General features: G+C 33.8%; 1 protein-coding gene across 1 annotated transcript in view; it reads left to right on the forward strand.

Moving 5' to 3' along the window:
• The first annotated feature begins 336 nt into the window (after positions 1-336).
• Positions 337-13,789, forward strand: part of LOC132737636 (uncharacterized) — a 151,478-nt gene continuing 138,025 nt past the window's right edge. The window contains exon 1 of the mRNA XM_060724970.1: positions 337-722. Within this exon, the coding sequence (XP_060580953.1) occupies positions 352-722 (371 nt within the window). The 5' untranslated portion in view covers positions 337-351. The remainder of the gene's footprint in view (positions 723-13,789) is intronic.

The following is a 13,789-nucleotide window of genomic DNA, read 5'->3' on the forward strand; positions in this document are numbered from 1 at the left end:
TTGGAAAATATTCTCATATCTACATTATAGTCTAGTGCAGTAGTCTTTTGCTTGCCCAGAATAATCTAATGGAGTTATTATAGAAAATACCAAACTGTAAGCATGTATTGCAATTAATTAGAAATTTTGAAACCAAGTTTGGATCAAATGAAGCATATTGAAAGTATTGTTTCAAGATGTTTATTGATTGGTACCGAGTTATTGATTGATATTTGAAAAATGGCAATCAATTAGGCTGGAAATTGAATACAGAGGCTTTTATTTCATTGGAAAATAATTAAATAAAAAAACTTAATATTTCTGAAAGATTGATTCACATTAATTGATATTTTTTAAAAAAAAGATTGAAATATGGAAGAAAAAAAATCAGCAGATATTGAGTCGGTATCTAAACAAGTAACTGATAATAGCAGTGTGAACAATGGTTTGGAAATAGACAGTGTAAAGAATATGGAAGAAAGAAAGTCTGATGTTGAGTTAAAACCTGCTGTAGGTGATACAGAATATGAGAATAAAGAATTATTGTCTGCAACAGTTGGAGATTGTACTGCAAATTCAAAGGCTGGAAATCCAGACTGTAAGGCAGATGTTTTGTCTATAGATGCTGGTACATATAATGTGGTTCCGAGTTCAGGTGAAGAAAGTAAAGATGAAACACCTTTCACACCATCAGCTGGGTCAGCTGTAAGTAGGCGTGCACCACATCTTCATAAACTTGAAAAGTAAGTTTTTCTTTATGAAACTTATTGATATGATTTTAGTTATACAATAGTTAAAAGTTAAGCAATTTTAAAATCTGTCTTGTTTTGAATTTTGGTCATAAGGTTATCAAATCAGGTGGTCGAAATGTTAAAAAGGTTTTGCTGAGAAAATTTTTTTTAAACGAAGATCATGTTTATTTGTCTATGGGATGTCAAATAATGTTTAGAAGACTATTTTCAAAGTCTTGCGTAATTAACTTAATTTCCCATATTAGAGATTGTTTCTTAATCTTAAATAATTATGCACTTCGCTTATTGCAAAAAAATTGGTTTAAGAGATTCAAAGTTTTCCATGCATTTTGCTTTTTACAGTTTTAGAGATTTCAATTTACGTTTTCTGTGCATTTTACTTATTTATTACCATTAAGGTTTTAGAGATTTCAGGTTAAGTTTTCCATGCACATTACCTGTTACAGGGTTTTAGAAGTTGCAAGTTAAGTTTTCTGTGCACTGCACTTTACTTATTTAACAAATGGAGATTTCAAGTTAAGTTCTAAGTGCACTTCATTGATTATAGGAATTTAGAGATTGCAAGTTTAGTTTTCTAACAGGGTATTTGCAATTGCAAGTTAGGTTTTCTGTGAACTTTGCTATAGTTAAGTTTTCTGTGAACTTTCCTAAGTACAGAGTCTTAGAGATCGCAAGTTGAGTTTTATGTGCTTTATGCTTATTACTGCAAGTTACGGTTTCCATGCACTTTATTTATTAATTGGTTGATCATACGGTTGTTATCAGACAAAAACTGTCTATCAAATCTGAATGTTAAGGCAGAAAATTCTTGTCTGGCTCATTCTGTCATATACAGAATATCCATAGACTTTCCATAAACCACTATGTCACATTCCATGAATACCATTATTTTTTGGTCATAGCCTGTAGGTTTATTCTTTGTTGTTTCTGGTAAGATATGACAGACAGTATTACTGAAAATACTCATATTTCACAAGAAGCAGCCCACTGAGGGCTATATATCTGCCATGTGCACTGTCTAAGGTAACTTAAATATCAACAATGTCTACTTTCAGGCATTGCTTCTGTCTCCTCGGAATAAAAATTTGAATCATTTTAATTTGTAAATGTTGACATTTTATGATTTATTTGTAGTAATTTAAAATTTTACCTATCTACATGGCCACAAAGCAAAGTATTTCTTAAGTAATACAGCAATCTTTGCCCTTCTGTTATATAAATGGAAATTTATATTGCATGGAGGTGCACCTGAGGTCTTCCTCTTCCACTTGTAAAGCTGGGAAACCAACATCATTGATGTTTTCAACTTCCAGTTCAAAGTTAATTTCTGTGACATTGTTGTTTCAACTGCTGTTCCAACATAATTGTGTGTGACATTTTTGTTTTCAACTGCTGTTCCAAGGTTATTTTATGACATTGTGACATTTTTAGGTGCTTGTCCAAGGTTATTATTTGTTACATTATTGTTGTTTTCAACTGCTGTTCCAAGGTTATTTTATAACATTGTGACATTTTTAGGTGCTTGTCCAAAGTTATTATTTGTTACATTATTGTTGTTTTCAACTGCTGTTCCAAGGTTATTTTATGAGATTGTGACATTTTTAGGTGCTTGTTCAAGGTTATTATTTGTTACATTATTGTTTTTTTTTTCAGTTGCTGTTCCAAGGTCATTTTATGACATTGTGACATTTTTACGTACTGATGTCCAAGGTTATTACTTGTTACATTATTGTTGTTTTCAGTTGCTGTTCCAAGGTTATTTTATGACATTTAAACATTTTTAGGTGCTTGTCCAAGGTTATAATTTGTTACATTATTGTTGTTTTCAGTTGCTGTTCCAAGGTCATTTCATGACATTTAAACATTTTCAGGTTCTTGTCCAAGGTTATTATTTGTTACTTTATTGTTGTTTTCAACTTCTGTTCCAAGGGTATTTTATGTTACATTGTTGTCTCAGGTTATTTACTGTATTTACTATTATAGATGATTTCACCTGTTGCATGTAACATTTATGTATGTCGCTTTCAACTGCTGGTGTAAAGGTCTGACAGTACAACATGTAAACGTATTATAAATATTCTGTTTAAATGATCAAAAAGTTTGATATTGGTTTACACTCAACACAACAGTATTTACATCCCTATGTATGATAAACACAACAAAATTAGATGAAGTAAAATAGCCTTACTGCATTTTATAGCAATGATAGCAGTTTTAATGTATTTTCTAGTTAAAATAGCAAAACTATCAAAATGGACAACAAAGCATTTGATGTAATTGATTATGTTATAAATGTGACAAAGTTATTTGATCCTGCTTTGTTGTGTAGAATATGGCACATTAATGTGAATAAAACAAACTGGTTGACCTTAGGTTGATAAATCTTGGCTTAATTATTATCTAAGGATTTAATTGAGGAAATGTCTGCTGTAACCTTCAATTTGTATTTCTTTATCCTGTCTATCTGTATTTTTTGTTTTAGTACCACATAGAGACGTTTTGTATGCCATGAGATTCCATAGAAATTAGTTCTTGGAGGCTTGTTCTTTTGAGCTTGTTTTGTATTTAAACAAAAGATTTTTTGCAAATGTGGTGATGCACAGGTGCCTTTTAAGATATTTCTGACAAGACATTATCCGGTTCAACAGAATATTCATTGTGATTTTTATACACCCACAATTGTGGATTGGCAGGCATACTGCGTTTGTCTTTGCTGGAGATATGTTTGATAGTCTATGGACATCTTTAAATTTAGCCAGAACATTTATGTTCAAGAGGCATGGCTTGAGCTTTTCTACTTGTCTATTATAACTATTACTTCTCCTTGTGGTGTATATTTAATGAGGTCAAATGGCATAAATGTCTACCTCATCAAGATGAGGTACAGTTTGAAAGTACTCATTTTCGCAAGAAGAGTTTTGTGTCTGGACTATAGCTTTGTCATGCACAGAAAGATTTTAAAATAACTTGGCACAAATATCTACCACATCAAGACAGTGTGTGGTATCTAAGGCTTATGTCGCTACTAAAAGGTCTTGGTCACACCTAGAGGTTGAAGGAACACATTCGTGCCTGGACTGTAACTTTGTTATTCAATTAACTTGGCATAAATGTGAACCACATCAAGGTAATGTGTCACATCCAAGACCCATGTCCCTACTTCCAAGGTTAAGGTCACACAGTTTGAAGGTGTTCATTCTCACAGAAAAGTTTAAAGGTACACATACGTTACTGACAAGAATCTGGGCCATAGGCATTTGTGTTTAACAAACATGTTCTTGTTTAAAGCTACATTAAATGAATTTCTTAAAAACAGAAATAGCGACATTTCATTAGTAAATTTGGTTTCATATCGACTCCAGATCTTATTATGGTGTCATGGCAACCAAAATGAGTTTAATAAGCATAAACATCTGCGACCTCATTGTGGGGAAATCGGAATTTGCATGAGAAACTCCACCTTCGGGTCATCCGTACATCAATATTAAATCAACAAACATGGTGATAAGTAGCAGTCCTAATATAACGGTATATTTACGCATTGCAACGGTTGTTTTCATACAAATTTAATATTTTTATGAGATGATTACTCTTTCCTGAACGCCATGCCAAGTGCACCATGAAGCTAAAACGGTTAAAGTGTGTAATGCACATGAAAATCTCGTATTTGCTGTGTTCTGTATAGCAACTATAGCACTGTGACGTAGCACATACATGAACTGATTATCGTCTTCATTTGCATGTTAAAATTCGTATACGAACTTTAGTGTTACTGTGGGGTTTTCCGTTTAAAATCGTAATTTATGAACAATATTTGATGAGATTTACAACAATACTGTTAAAAAGGTTAATAAAACAGTAGAATGCTTGGTTATTAGGCCGACGCCAAAATATTTTTACATATTTATTTAATGTAACTTTAAAGTCATTAAGGAAATGACAAAAAATATTGACATAATTTAAATGAAAAATTAAAATACAATCATGAAGAAAATGTAGAATAGTGCTCAAAGGATGTTTCATTTCTGTAATGAATTATTAAGGAACAGAAAAATAATACTTAGTTAATGAGAAAAGGAATATGAGACTATAATCAAATTACAGGAAAATTTTATAGCAGTGTAAGTCTTAATTTTATAATATTGAAAGAAAAATTGAATGAATTTGATTAAATATCAAGCTCAGATCAAAATTTTTAAACCCCCGCACAACAAAGTTGTAAGGGGGGTATACTGGAATCAGCTTGTCCGGCCGGCTGGACGTCTCCTTGTCCGTCCGTCGGTTTTTCCTTGTCCACCCAATAACTTGAGATTCCTTTGGCCCACAGTCTTCATATTTGGCATGGAGGTTAGTAATGATTAATAGATGACCCCTATTGATTTTGGGGTCACTGGATCAAAGGTCAAGGTCACAGGGGCCTTGACTTTAAAAAGCTTGTCCGCCCAATAACTTGAGATTCCTTTGGCCCACAGTCTTCATATTTGGCATGGAGGTTAGTCATGATTAGTAGATGACCCCTATTGATTTTGAGGTCACTGGGTCAAAGGTCACAGGGGCATTGACTTAAAAAAAAAACGTGTCCGCCCAATAACTTGAGATTCTTTGACCCTCAGTCTTCATATTTGGCATGAAGGTTAGTCATGATTAATAGATGACCCCTTTTCATTTTGAGGTCACTGGGTCAAAGGTCAAGGTCACAGGGGCATGGACTTAAAAAAAAAAAACGTGTCCGCCCAATAACTTGAGATTCTTTGACCCTCAGTCTTCATATTTGGCATGAAGGTTAGTCATGATTAGTAGATGACTCCTATTGATTTTGGGGTCACTGGGTCAAAGGTCAAGGTCACAGGGGCCTTGACTAAAAAAAAGCTTGTCCTCCCAATAACTTGAGATTCCTTTGACCCACAGTCTTCATATTTGACATGGAGGTTAGTCGTGATTAGTAGATGACCCCTATTGATTTAAGGTCACAGGGGCCTTGACTTAAAAAAAGCTTGTTCGCCCAATAACTTGAGATTCCTTTGACCCACAGTCATTTTGAAATTTTCACATTTGAAGCATGGAGAATACATATCTTAGCAATGCACTGGCTTAGTAACCTCAGATTTGGCAGGGTAGTTCTAAATGGTCACTGTTGATTCTGGTATGCAGGTGTATTCATTAGCTCTACTTTTTAATGAAACATGTAGGTACTGTTTTGATGCTCTTAGCTAACATTACTGGCATACGAGCAGTTCCCGTACAAAAATCATAGTTACTTAAACATTATTTTTTATTACGCTCACTCACCAAAATTTGAATTTTACACATGAATATTCGGCTCGTCACACAAATCATGGAAATTCCATCATGTTCTAAACATAGAATAACCCTTACTTATGAGGCCTCATATGGGGTACCGAAATTATCCATTATTTTGTATGAAGAGAAGTAGTTCCCGTACTTAAAATCTAACCCATTATAATTATACAATTTTATTATATCGGACCTATTTTTCATTTACAATTGTTGAACAGACCATTATCTAAGAGATAAATAGATGTAATTCAGGAAATAGAAAGTAAACTAAACGCGTGTATCTATTACCCGGTACCGTTACCCCAACGCATTCACATGCGATGGCATGCTTGTATGCATGATATTTTACGCATCAAAGCCATAAAATTATTTTATATAGTTATATTGGTCAAAATTCTAATAATTAAACAAGTTTTCATCACATGGCCTACTTATCTGTAAACAGGTGGTATTAGTGGAAAACCCTTTAACATGCCTCACGTGTAAGTATTTTTGCGCATGCGCGCAAGGACGGAATCCCCCAGAGAAAACAAGGTCACGTTTTGACAACGCACAGGTGAAAGTGATTTAAAATGAGAATTTTTATACTTACTGCTGAACTGACACTTAGATTTTGTCTCGTGTATGTATCTGCTTGATTTGAAATGAATTTTTGAAGAATGCAAGTAAAAATCAAGCGTTTAAATGAAAAATACGGGTACTGCTTCTGTACAGGAACTGCTCGCATGCCAGTAGTGTTAAATTCTAGATGTTGGTGACTATTAAGAGGTTGTCAAACCAACGATAAAAGATTATGTTTTGGCCTACAGCCCTAGGATTTAATTTGGATACCTGTCAATTGACTAAAAGATGACCCCTGGCAATGTTGAGGTCATTAAGTCATAGGTTATTCTGTATTCATTCTTGGCACAACTTTAAAAGGTCTTCACTGTAATGTTTTTTCCTCCCAAGTGTTTGCCTTTTGAAATAACAAAAAAGCCAATTTAAGGTGACTCTTGTTCTAGAATAATATGAAGTATGGATAAGATAAAGGAGAAGAGATAATATCTGTTAATTTGGTTCTCCCTGTAGTTACAGTACTGGACACGCGAAACCCGCAAAAGTCTCGTTATGCCGCGAGTGTAGTCTATGTCGCGACGGGACACTTCGCGGTAAAACATCGCCGCGTGCAAGTTCGCCGAATTTCGTGGCGGGTCACGAAAAATCGCCGCGATGTATCGCCGTAATTTACGGCGAATCTTCAGCAATAATTGTATTAGAAAGTACTACTTGGTCCTTAATTCCCGTGATCTTTAATTTTGAAAACTTTAAAAAAAATCTTGTAACGTCTTGTATATTTATAAATATTTAGCATTTGAACATGTACAGCGTATACATTTTGTATATTAAAACAAAGCAATCAGGTGCTGGTGAAAATTAGTTAACAATAAAACGAGATTGAAATTACAAAAGGTAATGGTACTACATCAAAGAACGCACGATAACAAATTGTCCAATTGTTATTTTGATAATAATACAAATGTAATTAAAATCCATTGTTTACTTTCGCACATATTCTATTTTTAGAACAATGCAAAGCGACATTTAGCACCGATTCACGGGTGTAACTAATTATTACGTCTAATACGCTAATTATGATTGTTGAAAATTGTAAAAGTTTTATCACTTAAATTGACATTCTTTACCTTCAATTTCACGAGTAAAAAATGCCAGGTGCATGAGTAGGTGATGAGAAATGTAAATAAAATATCACAATCAAAATGCACTTACGATTAATAATATGTCAATAATTGACACAATCAATATCCAACATTTTTTTTACTTGAGCAATAATTAAACATGTGTAATCATTCCTTGACAAAAAGAAATGACAGTTTTTTTCTGATATATAAAAAAGAAGGTGAAAGTCAATCGAGTGTCGGCATTTCTTTGATGATTCGGCAACAACTACAGGTGTGTAAACATCAAAGATTCACAGATTCTTCAGAAGAGCCGACCAGTCATTTGTCAGAGGTCATTTCGTGTGTAAATTTTGTATTTATTATTTAACAATGGAAACATTATATTCCTTTTATTTATGGATGCTTCTTTTTGCGCGAGTGTTTTTGTGTCTTTTAGCGCTATGGAATTTCAACAATCGGCGATAATTTTCGGTAACTAACAATTAAATATTTTAACATTTTTAAAACAGGGGTGCAAATATCCGCCATTCAGAAATTATAGCAGACAAATCTTGCGTGTGTTATTTTTTACAAACGTGTAATAAATTGAGTAATGATCACCCGAGAGAACGAAATGTCCCGGTGATCCACTACATTTAGAAATGAACAAGTTAATGTCGTATCAATTATGTATCTTTTTTATGTAACTAAATATCTTTTTACACATATATTATTATTTATATCTCTACTTTAAACTCAATATGTACCCCCCCCCCCCCTAAAAAATAGTTTTACACGTGTACATGCACACTATTTACCTGCAGATGGAGCCGCATACTTGTACTGCGTCGCATTTATACATTGAGGTCATGATTCCGCCATTCACGGAAAGTTTTTAACGGTGTTATTTGATTTCGCCGTGGTTATTTATATTTGCTGTTGGCATCAAAGATAAATAGAGAAAGGGCATTTTAGCAAATTACAAGATTTTCTTGATACAACTTCATGTAGATCTACTAATTAATTTTCGTACTTGTACATGTATATCTGGTTTCAAGTTCACAGACTACACTTATAAATAGATCTACATTTATTATACAAATGAACATGTATTATTCCCCGCGAATCGCGGCAAATGTTCACGGCAAAATCGCCGCGAGTTGAATTCGCGGCGATTGTCTCAAGTTGCCGCGAATTCGCTCGCGTTATAAAGCATGAGAGTTCGCCGCGAATACGCGAATTGTGCGGGTTTCGCGTGTCCAGTACTGTATCATTGGTGACTATTGATGCTCGCTTGTCCCTTAATTTTATCTTCCCTCCTTTATTTTGTCCTGTCAGACTCGTGGTACCTTCCATGAAAGAAGTTTTAGGTTGTTTGTGTCAAGGTCTAGTATACTGAGGCTTACATATATTTTACATATATTTACATATATTTTTCTCCTACTTTTAGTTTTGGCAAAGGTGGCCTCAGGGTGCAATTCATTGGTGATACCAATATTTTGATTCATTTTGTGAAAAAGAAAATGAATCAACTTGAATATCGGTAATTTATTTGATTGGAGTTTCTGTATTGTGTTATTTTCAAATTGTTTTCAGGACAATTATATCAAATATAGAAATAACATGTCCTTTGAGATTTAATTCTAGGGAAATGAAACTTGATTTCCTTTAATTTGATGTTCTCCTTCAGTAAATTTTCATTACAGTATCTTTCTATGCTGAAGAAATCTTTTCATCAAGTTCTATCAATTTCCCATTTTCTTTTTGTAAATGACTTTTGTATATTTCTCCACTGGCACCTGCATCTATCTATATGCGACCAATATACAGACCAGGAACAACCAATATCAGCTGTGTCATCTGATCATGGTCTCTGTTCCATATTCAGTCAGTTAATATTTTGAATTTTTCTTTAAAAAATCATGAAATGCTTTGCCCAGGCTTAAATATGGACAAGTTCATTTAAGATTGATAAATTTTGAGATAATAAGGATAATCTTTAATATTTATTGTATTACTCAAATGATATTTTTAGTCCTTATTTTCATTTGAATACACATGATATTGTTTGAGTTTTTGCCTTTGAAACATATTAAAGTTAATGCTTTTTTGTAGTTGGAAGTTCACTTGTTTGTTTGTTTTTGTTTGTTTCATTTTACGCCTTTTCCCAACAGTATTTCAGTCATATAGGCGGGTAGTTTTCTAACCATCGCCCCTGGAGAGTTACACCAGTACTAGACTACCTTCCTCCGCGCTAAACTACCAAAGCATCTCCCGGGGATCGAACCCACGCCAGAGAAGTAACTGGATTAGAAGTCATTGACTCTAACCCCTCAACCAAGGAGGTGGTAAGTTCACATGTGATGATAAAGCTGTTTAATTTTACAGTAAGGTAATTTTCTCGTTGATCTTGCTGTTCATAATAAAAAAAAATCGAGAATCAATTTCTGTAACAGAAAACGTTTATTTAGTGTGTATAATTCCAATAGTATGATACAAAGATGCAATTAAACTTTACAATGTACAGAATTATATGCTTCATCAGATATTATTAAAATGTCCATTTTGATGATTTTGTGTTAAACTATTGTATCTCTATCTTTGATTCCAATTTAGTTACAACAGTTTTATTCTTAACCCTTATGATTTAGAAGAGATCAGTATATTTTCATTACCAAGGAAACATTTTCCTGTTATAATAGAGATAACATGATGTTGCATCTGATTATACAGATAGAACACTAAATAGCGCAGTTATTTATACAAACAGGGTGTTTCTTATCATATAATGCTTCATAACTGAACAAAAAAATAAACTTATTAAAAAAGCATTGTGAGATAAAGATATAAAAGCTGTCTTTGTTAATGTTACGTTGTAACGAACTCCACTGACGTCAAATTTTCAAGATTATAAACATAACATTTGAAACTTCTCATTATATTAACTGGTGCACTAAATTGAAAAATATTCAAAAAATTATGGAAAAATATAGTACGAAATAAAATGGAAATCAGTTTTTTTCTTAAGCCTGATTTAAGTCAATTTTAGCTTCAAAATACAATCTTTTTTTTGCGAAGGTGGGGGGGGTAATTTTTGCCAGGAATGTAAATATTGTTATGTTCATTAGGGAGCTATATGAAAGTAAAGACAATATGCAGTTATGGCCCTTAAATTACCCTAAGAAAGAATAGTAACAGGTGTCCACTGAATTTTTGAAGAATCTTCTTAAATTAATTTATAAAAATTTCTGGCATAATTCTATAATTCTAACTACCATCTAATGTACACATGATCGATCACATTAAGTAGACAATGTGTAATATAGAAAATCCAGGTCCCTAGCTCAAAGGTCAAAGTCACATGAATTGGTGTATTATATTTTTGTCATAATTAGTTTTAGGTGCAGTGGTCAATAATGCTGCGTGCATGATGGGATTTCAAAATATTTTGATGCACGTGATAATCTCTTATGTACATGTAAAAGACCCATGATTTATAATGGCGTATAACTTGTAATTCATTGCTTGATGGATTGTCAAAATATTTGGCAATGGTCTACAGCATAGGCAATGTGTTGCATGCAACACCCATGTCTAAAAACTTCAAGGTCAAGATTGCATATGAAGGTTAAAGAACAAATCATGTGTGTACGCCTTCCTCTCTGTCCTATATCTTACTATTCCATGATAGATTTCACAGATATTGTCACCATGTCTTTTATTCTAAAATCTTTAGTATTTAATAGCATTAGGAGGGATTACACAATTATTGGATTAATTTTGTTTTTACTCTGTTTCTTTACTTCTTTACCAGCATTATTGTGTGACCTTTTTGCACTAATATTTCCTGATGTTTTGTACATGTTTGATAAATTGATTTTCTTTATTGATTTATATGGTTACATGGGAAATAAATGGGGCCAGTTTAATTGCAAATGATTTCAACAGCTAAGAAACTGAAAGAAAATGTGAATAGAACTTTCCGTTTTATCATTGTTTTTTTTTGAAAAATTTTCTTTCTGGATTCTGTGAGTGAACAAATTGAAACAATTTTAACGCTTTTCAGCAGTAAAATAAATGAGCTTAACCCTTTACCACATATATACGCGAAACAACGCATTTCGACCCCCCCTTTTTTAGGCCTCAAATAGTGAAAAAATGTCCTATTGGGGCCCCCAACACATGTTTTCGTTTGAGAAATGTTGGTCAAAAAATTGAGCACTTTTTCGGCGCCGCCCCCCATCCAAAAGATACATCAGGGGGTTGCCAGATGGGGGATGTGCCCCCTTCTGTTAGGGGGGTTTGAAGGGGGGCAGAGTCCCCTTCATCGCCAAGAAAATTTTGGACTTGTGAGAGGCTAAAAATGACCCCAGGTCGATCATAATATAACGTGTAACCAACGCTGAAAAGCCTTTGACTCTATATCAATCCCTTGAGAAGTTGCAGCACTTTGAAATAAATTTTGATGGAAAAAATCGAGGCAAAATAGTGATTTTTGGCAATTTTGAGATGTCCCCTCGTTGCCATGGTAACAGGAAATTTAAGACTGAGCATGTCGTCACAAAGGCAATGGTCCAGTCAACATTTGTGCCAAGTTTGATTATATTGAAGCATTTTTCATAGTTTCATAGCAGTTTGAACTTGTAAGAGGAGGCTTTTCAGTAAAAATGGCCATTTTTCACAATATGCTCATGGGGGAAAGGGTTAAGGTGGCCAAAGGTTTGAAAATTGTGCACAGCCATTTAGCTGTCAGTCAGGTATCAAACTGTTAAACCTGTTTATATTGAGATTTGGGACATTGTATCCTGGGACATTGTATCCCAATTTGAGTGTTATAATCGGGTGCCAGTTTATACTGGTTCTCCAGTCATTTTGTGAACAGCAGATCTCCATTAAAAAGTCTCTGCCTCTTCCATTAGTATATTCCAAATATAGTATCTGCTGTCTCCTGCAGCCAACTAGTAGTTGTTTAGGAAGGGGATTGGTGTTGCTCTTAGATGTCTTAAGTGCAATATATGTCATTTGGATATGACCTTATTTGGACTATGTCATATTTTTTTTGGCCCCCATCATAAAATCCTCTATTTATTCTGCCCTAACCATGAAATTCATTACATCTTGTCTGGTCCATTAGTTTTACATGCATGATAGTATTTTAAAATGAATTAAATTAGTACACAGTCATGTTCATCATATAAGTAGACAAAGTGCTGCATGCAAGGCCTAAGTTCTTAGTTTAAAATTCAAGGTCACTGCAAGGAATTCTGCATATGCCTTCAGCACAGTCAGACAATGATTTGGCTCAGCTCACAAAACAGACATAAGCATTATCAATTTCAATTTTGGTTTTGGAGATCAAAATGTTCATTTGTGTGTGTCCTTGTTTCCTTCCTACCTTGTAAATTTCTTATTCTATGTTGGATTGTTCATACATTGTGCAGATGTCTTTGTCAGTCTAAGGGGTAGAGTTGGTTTATACAGTATTTATTTTAGTTTGATTGTGTAAGAAGCTATAAGCTTATAGACACACTTTCGAATCCATTCCTGGTACCAACTGAGCAATAAGTGTAAAGGTTCTTGATCAAGGAAACAACGACTTGCCCTTGATGGGGTTTGAATCCATGTGGCTAGCCATCATTAGATTACTAGTCCAAGGCTTTAATCACTCTGCCATAAGGGATACTTGGAGGTAACATGTCACATGGCAGTGGTGTCAGTGTATCTCTTGGACAACTTTCTTAAGTTAACCAAAACATCTGATTAAACTAATGAACGAAATGTTACGGCAAGCATGTCTAAACAATCAATCAAATACTCTGCTGCCATTTTTTCATCCCTCCTCTACAATAACAATTGGATATCGATGGCTTCATCTGCCTCATAGTTACAGGGAAGTTTTGTCACTCTCTCTCTCTGTTTTGAAGTTTATTCCTGCTTGTACAGGACATTGTAACAATATTTTGATACAAGTATTGGAAAATTTTGTATTTTTTCAAAGAAACCACTCTGTGGAAAGTTTGGAAACAGTAAAATATCTCAGTAACATATTTTCAACAAGGTTTCATTGTCTGAAGGTTTTAAATAAGAAAAGAAAACTTC

Source organism: Ruditapes philippinarum, unplaced genomic scaffold (assembly GCF_026571515.1).
Source record: "Ruditapes philippinarum isolate M1 unplaced genomic scaffold, ASM2657151v2 ctg2063_1_1_1_1, whole genome shotgun sequence".
NCBI lineage: Eukaryota > Metazoa > Mollusca > Bivalvia > Venerida > Veneridae > Ruditapes > Ruditapes philippinarum.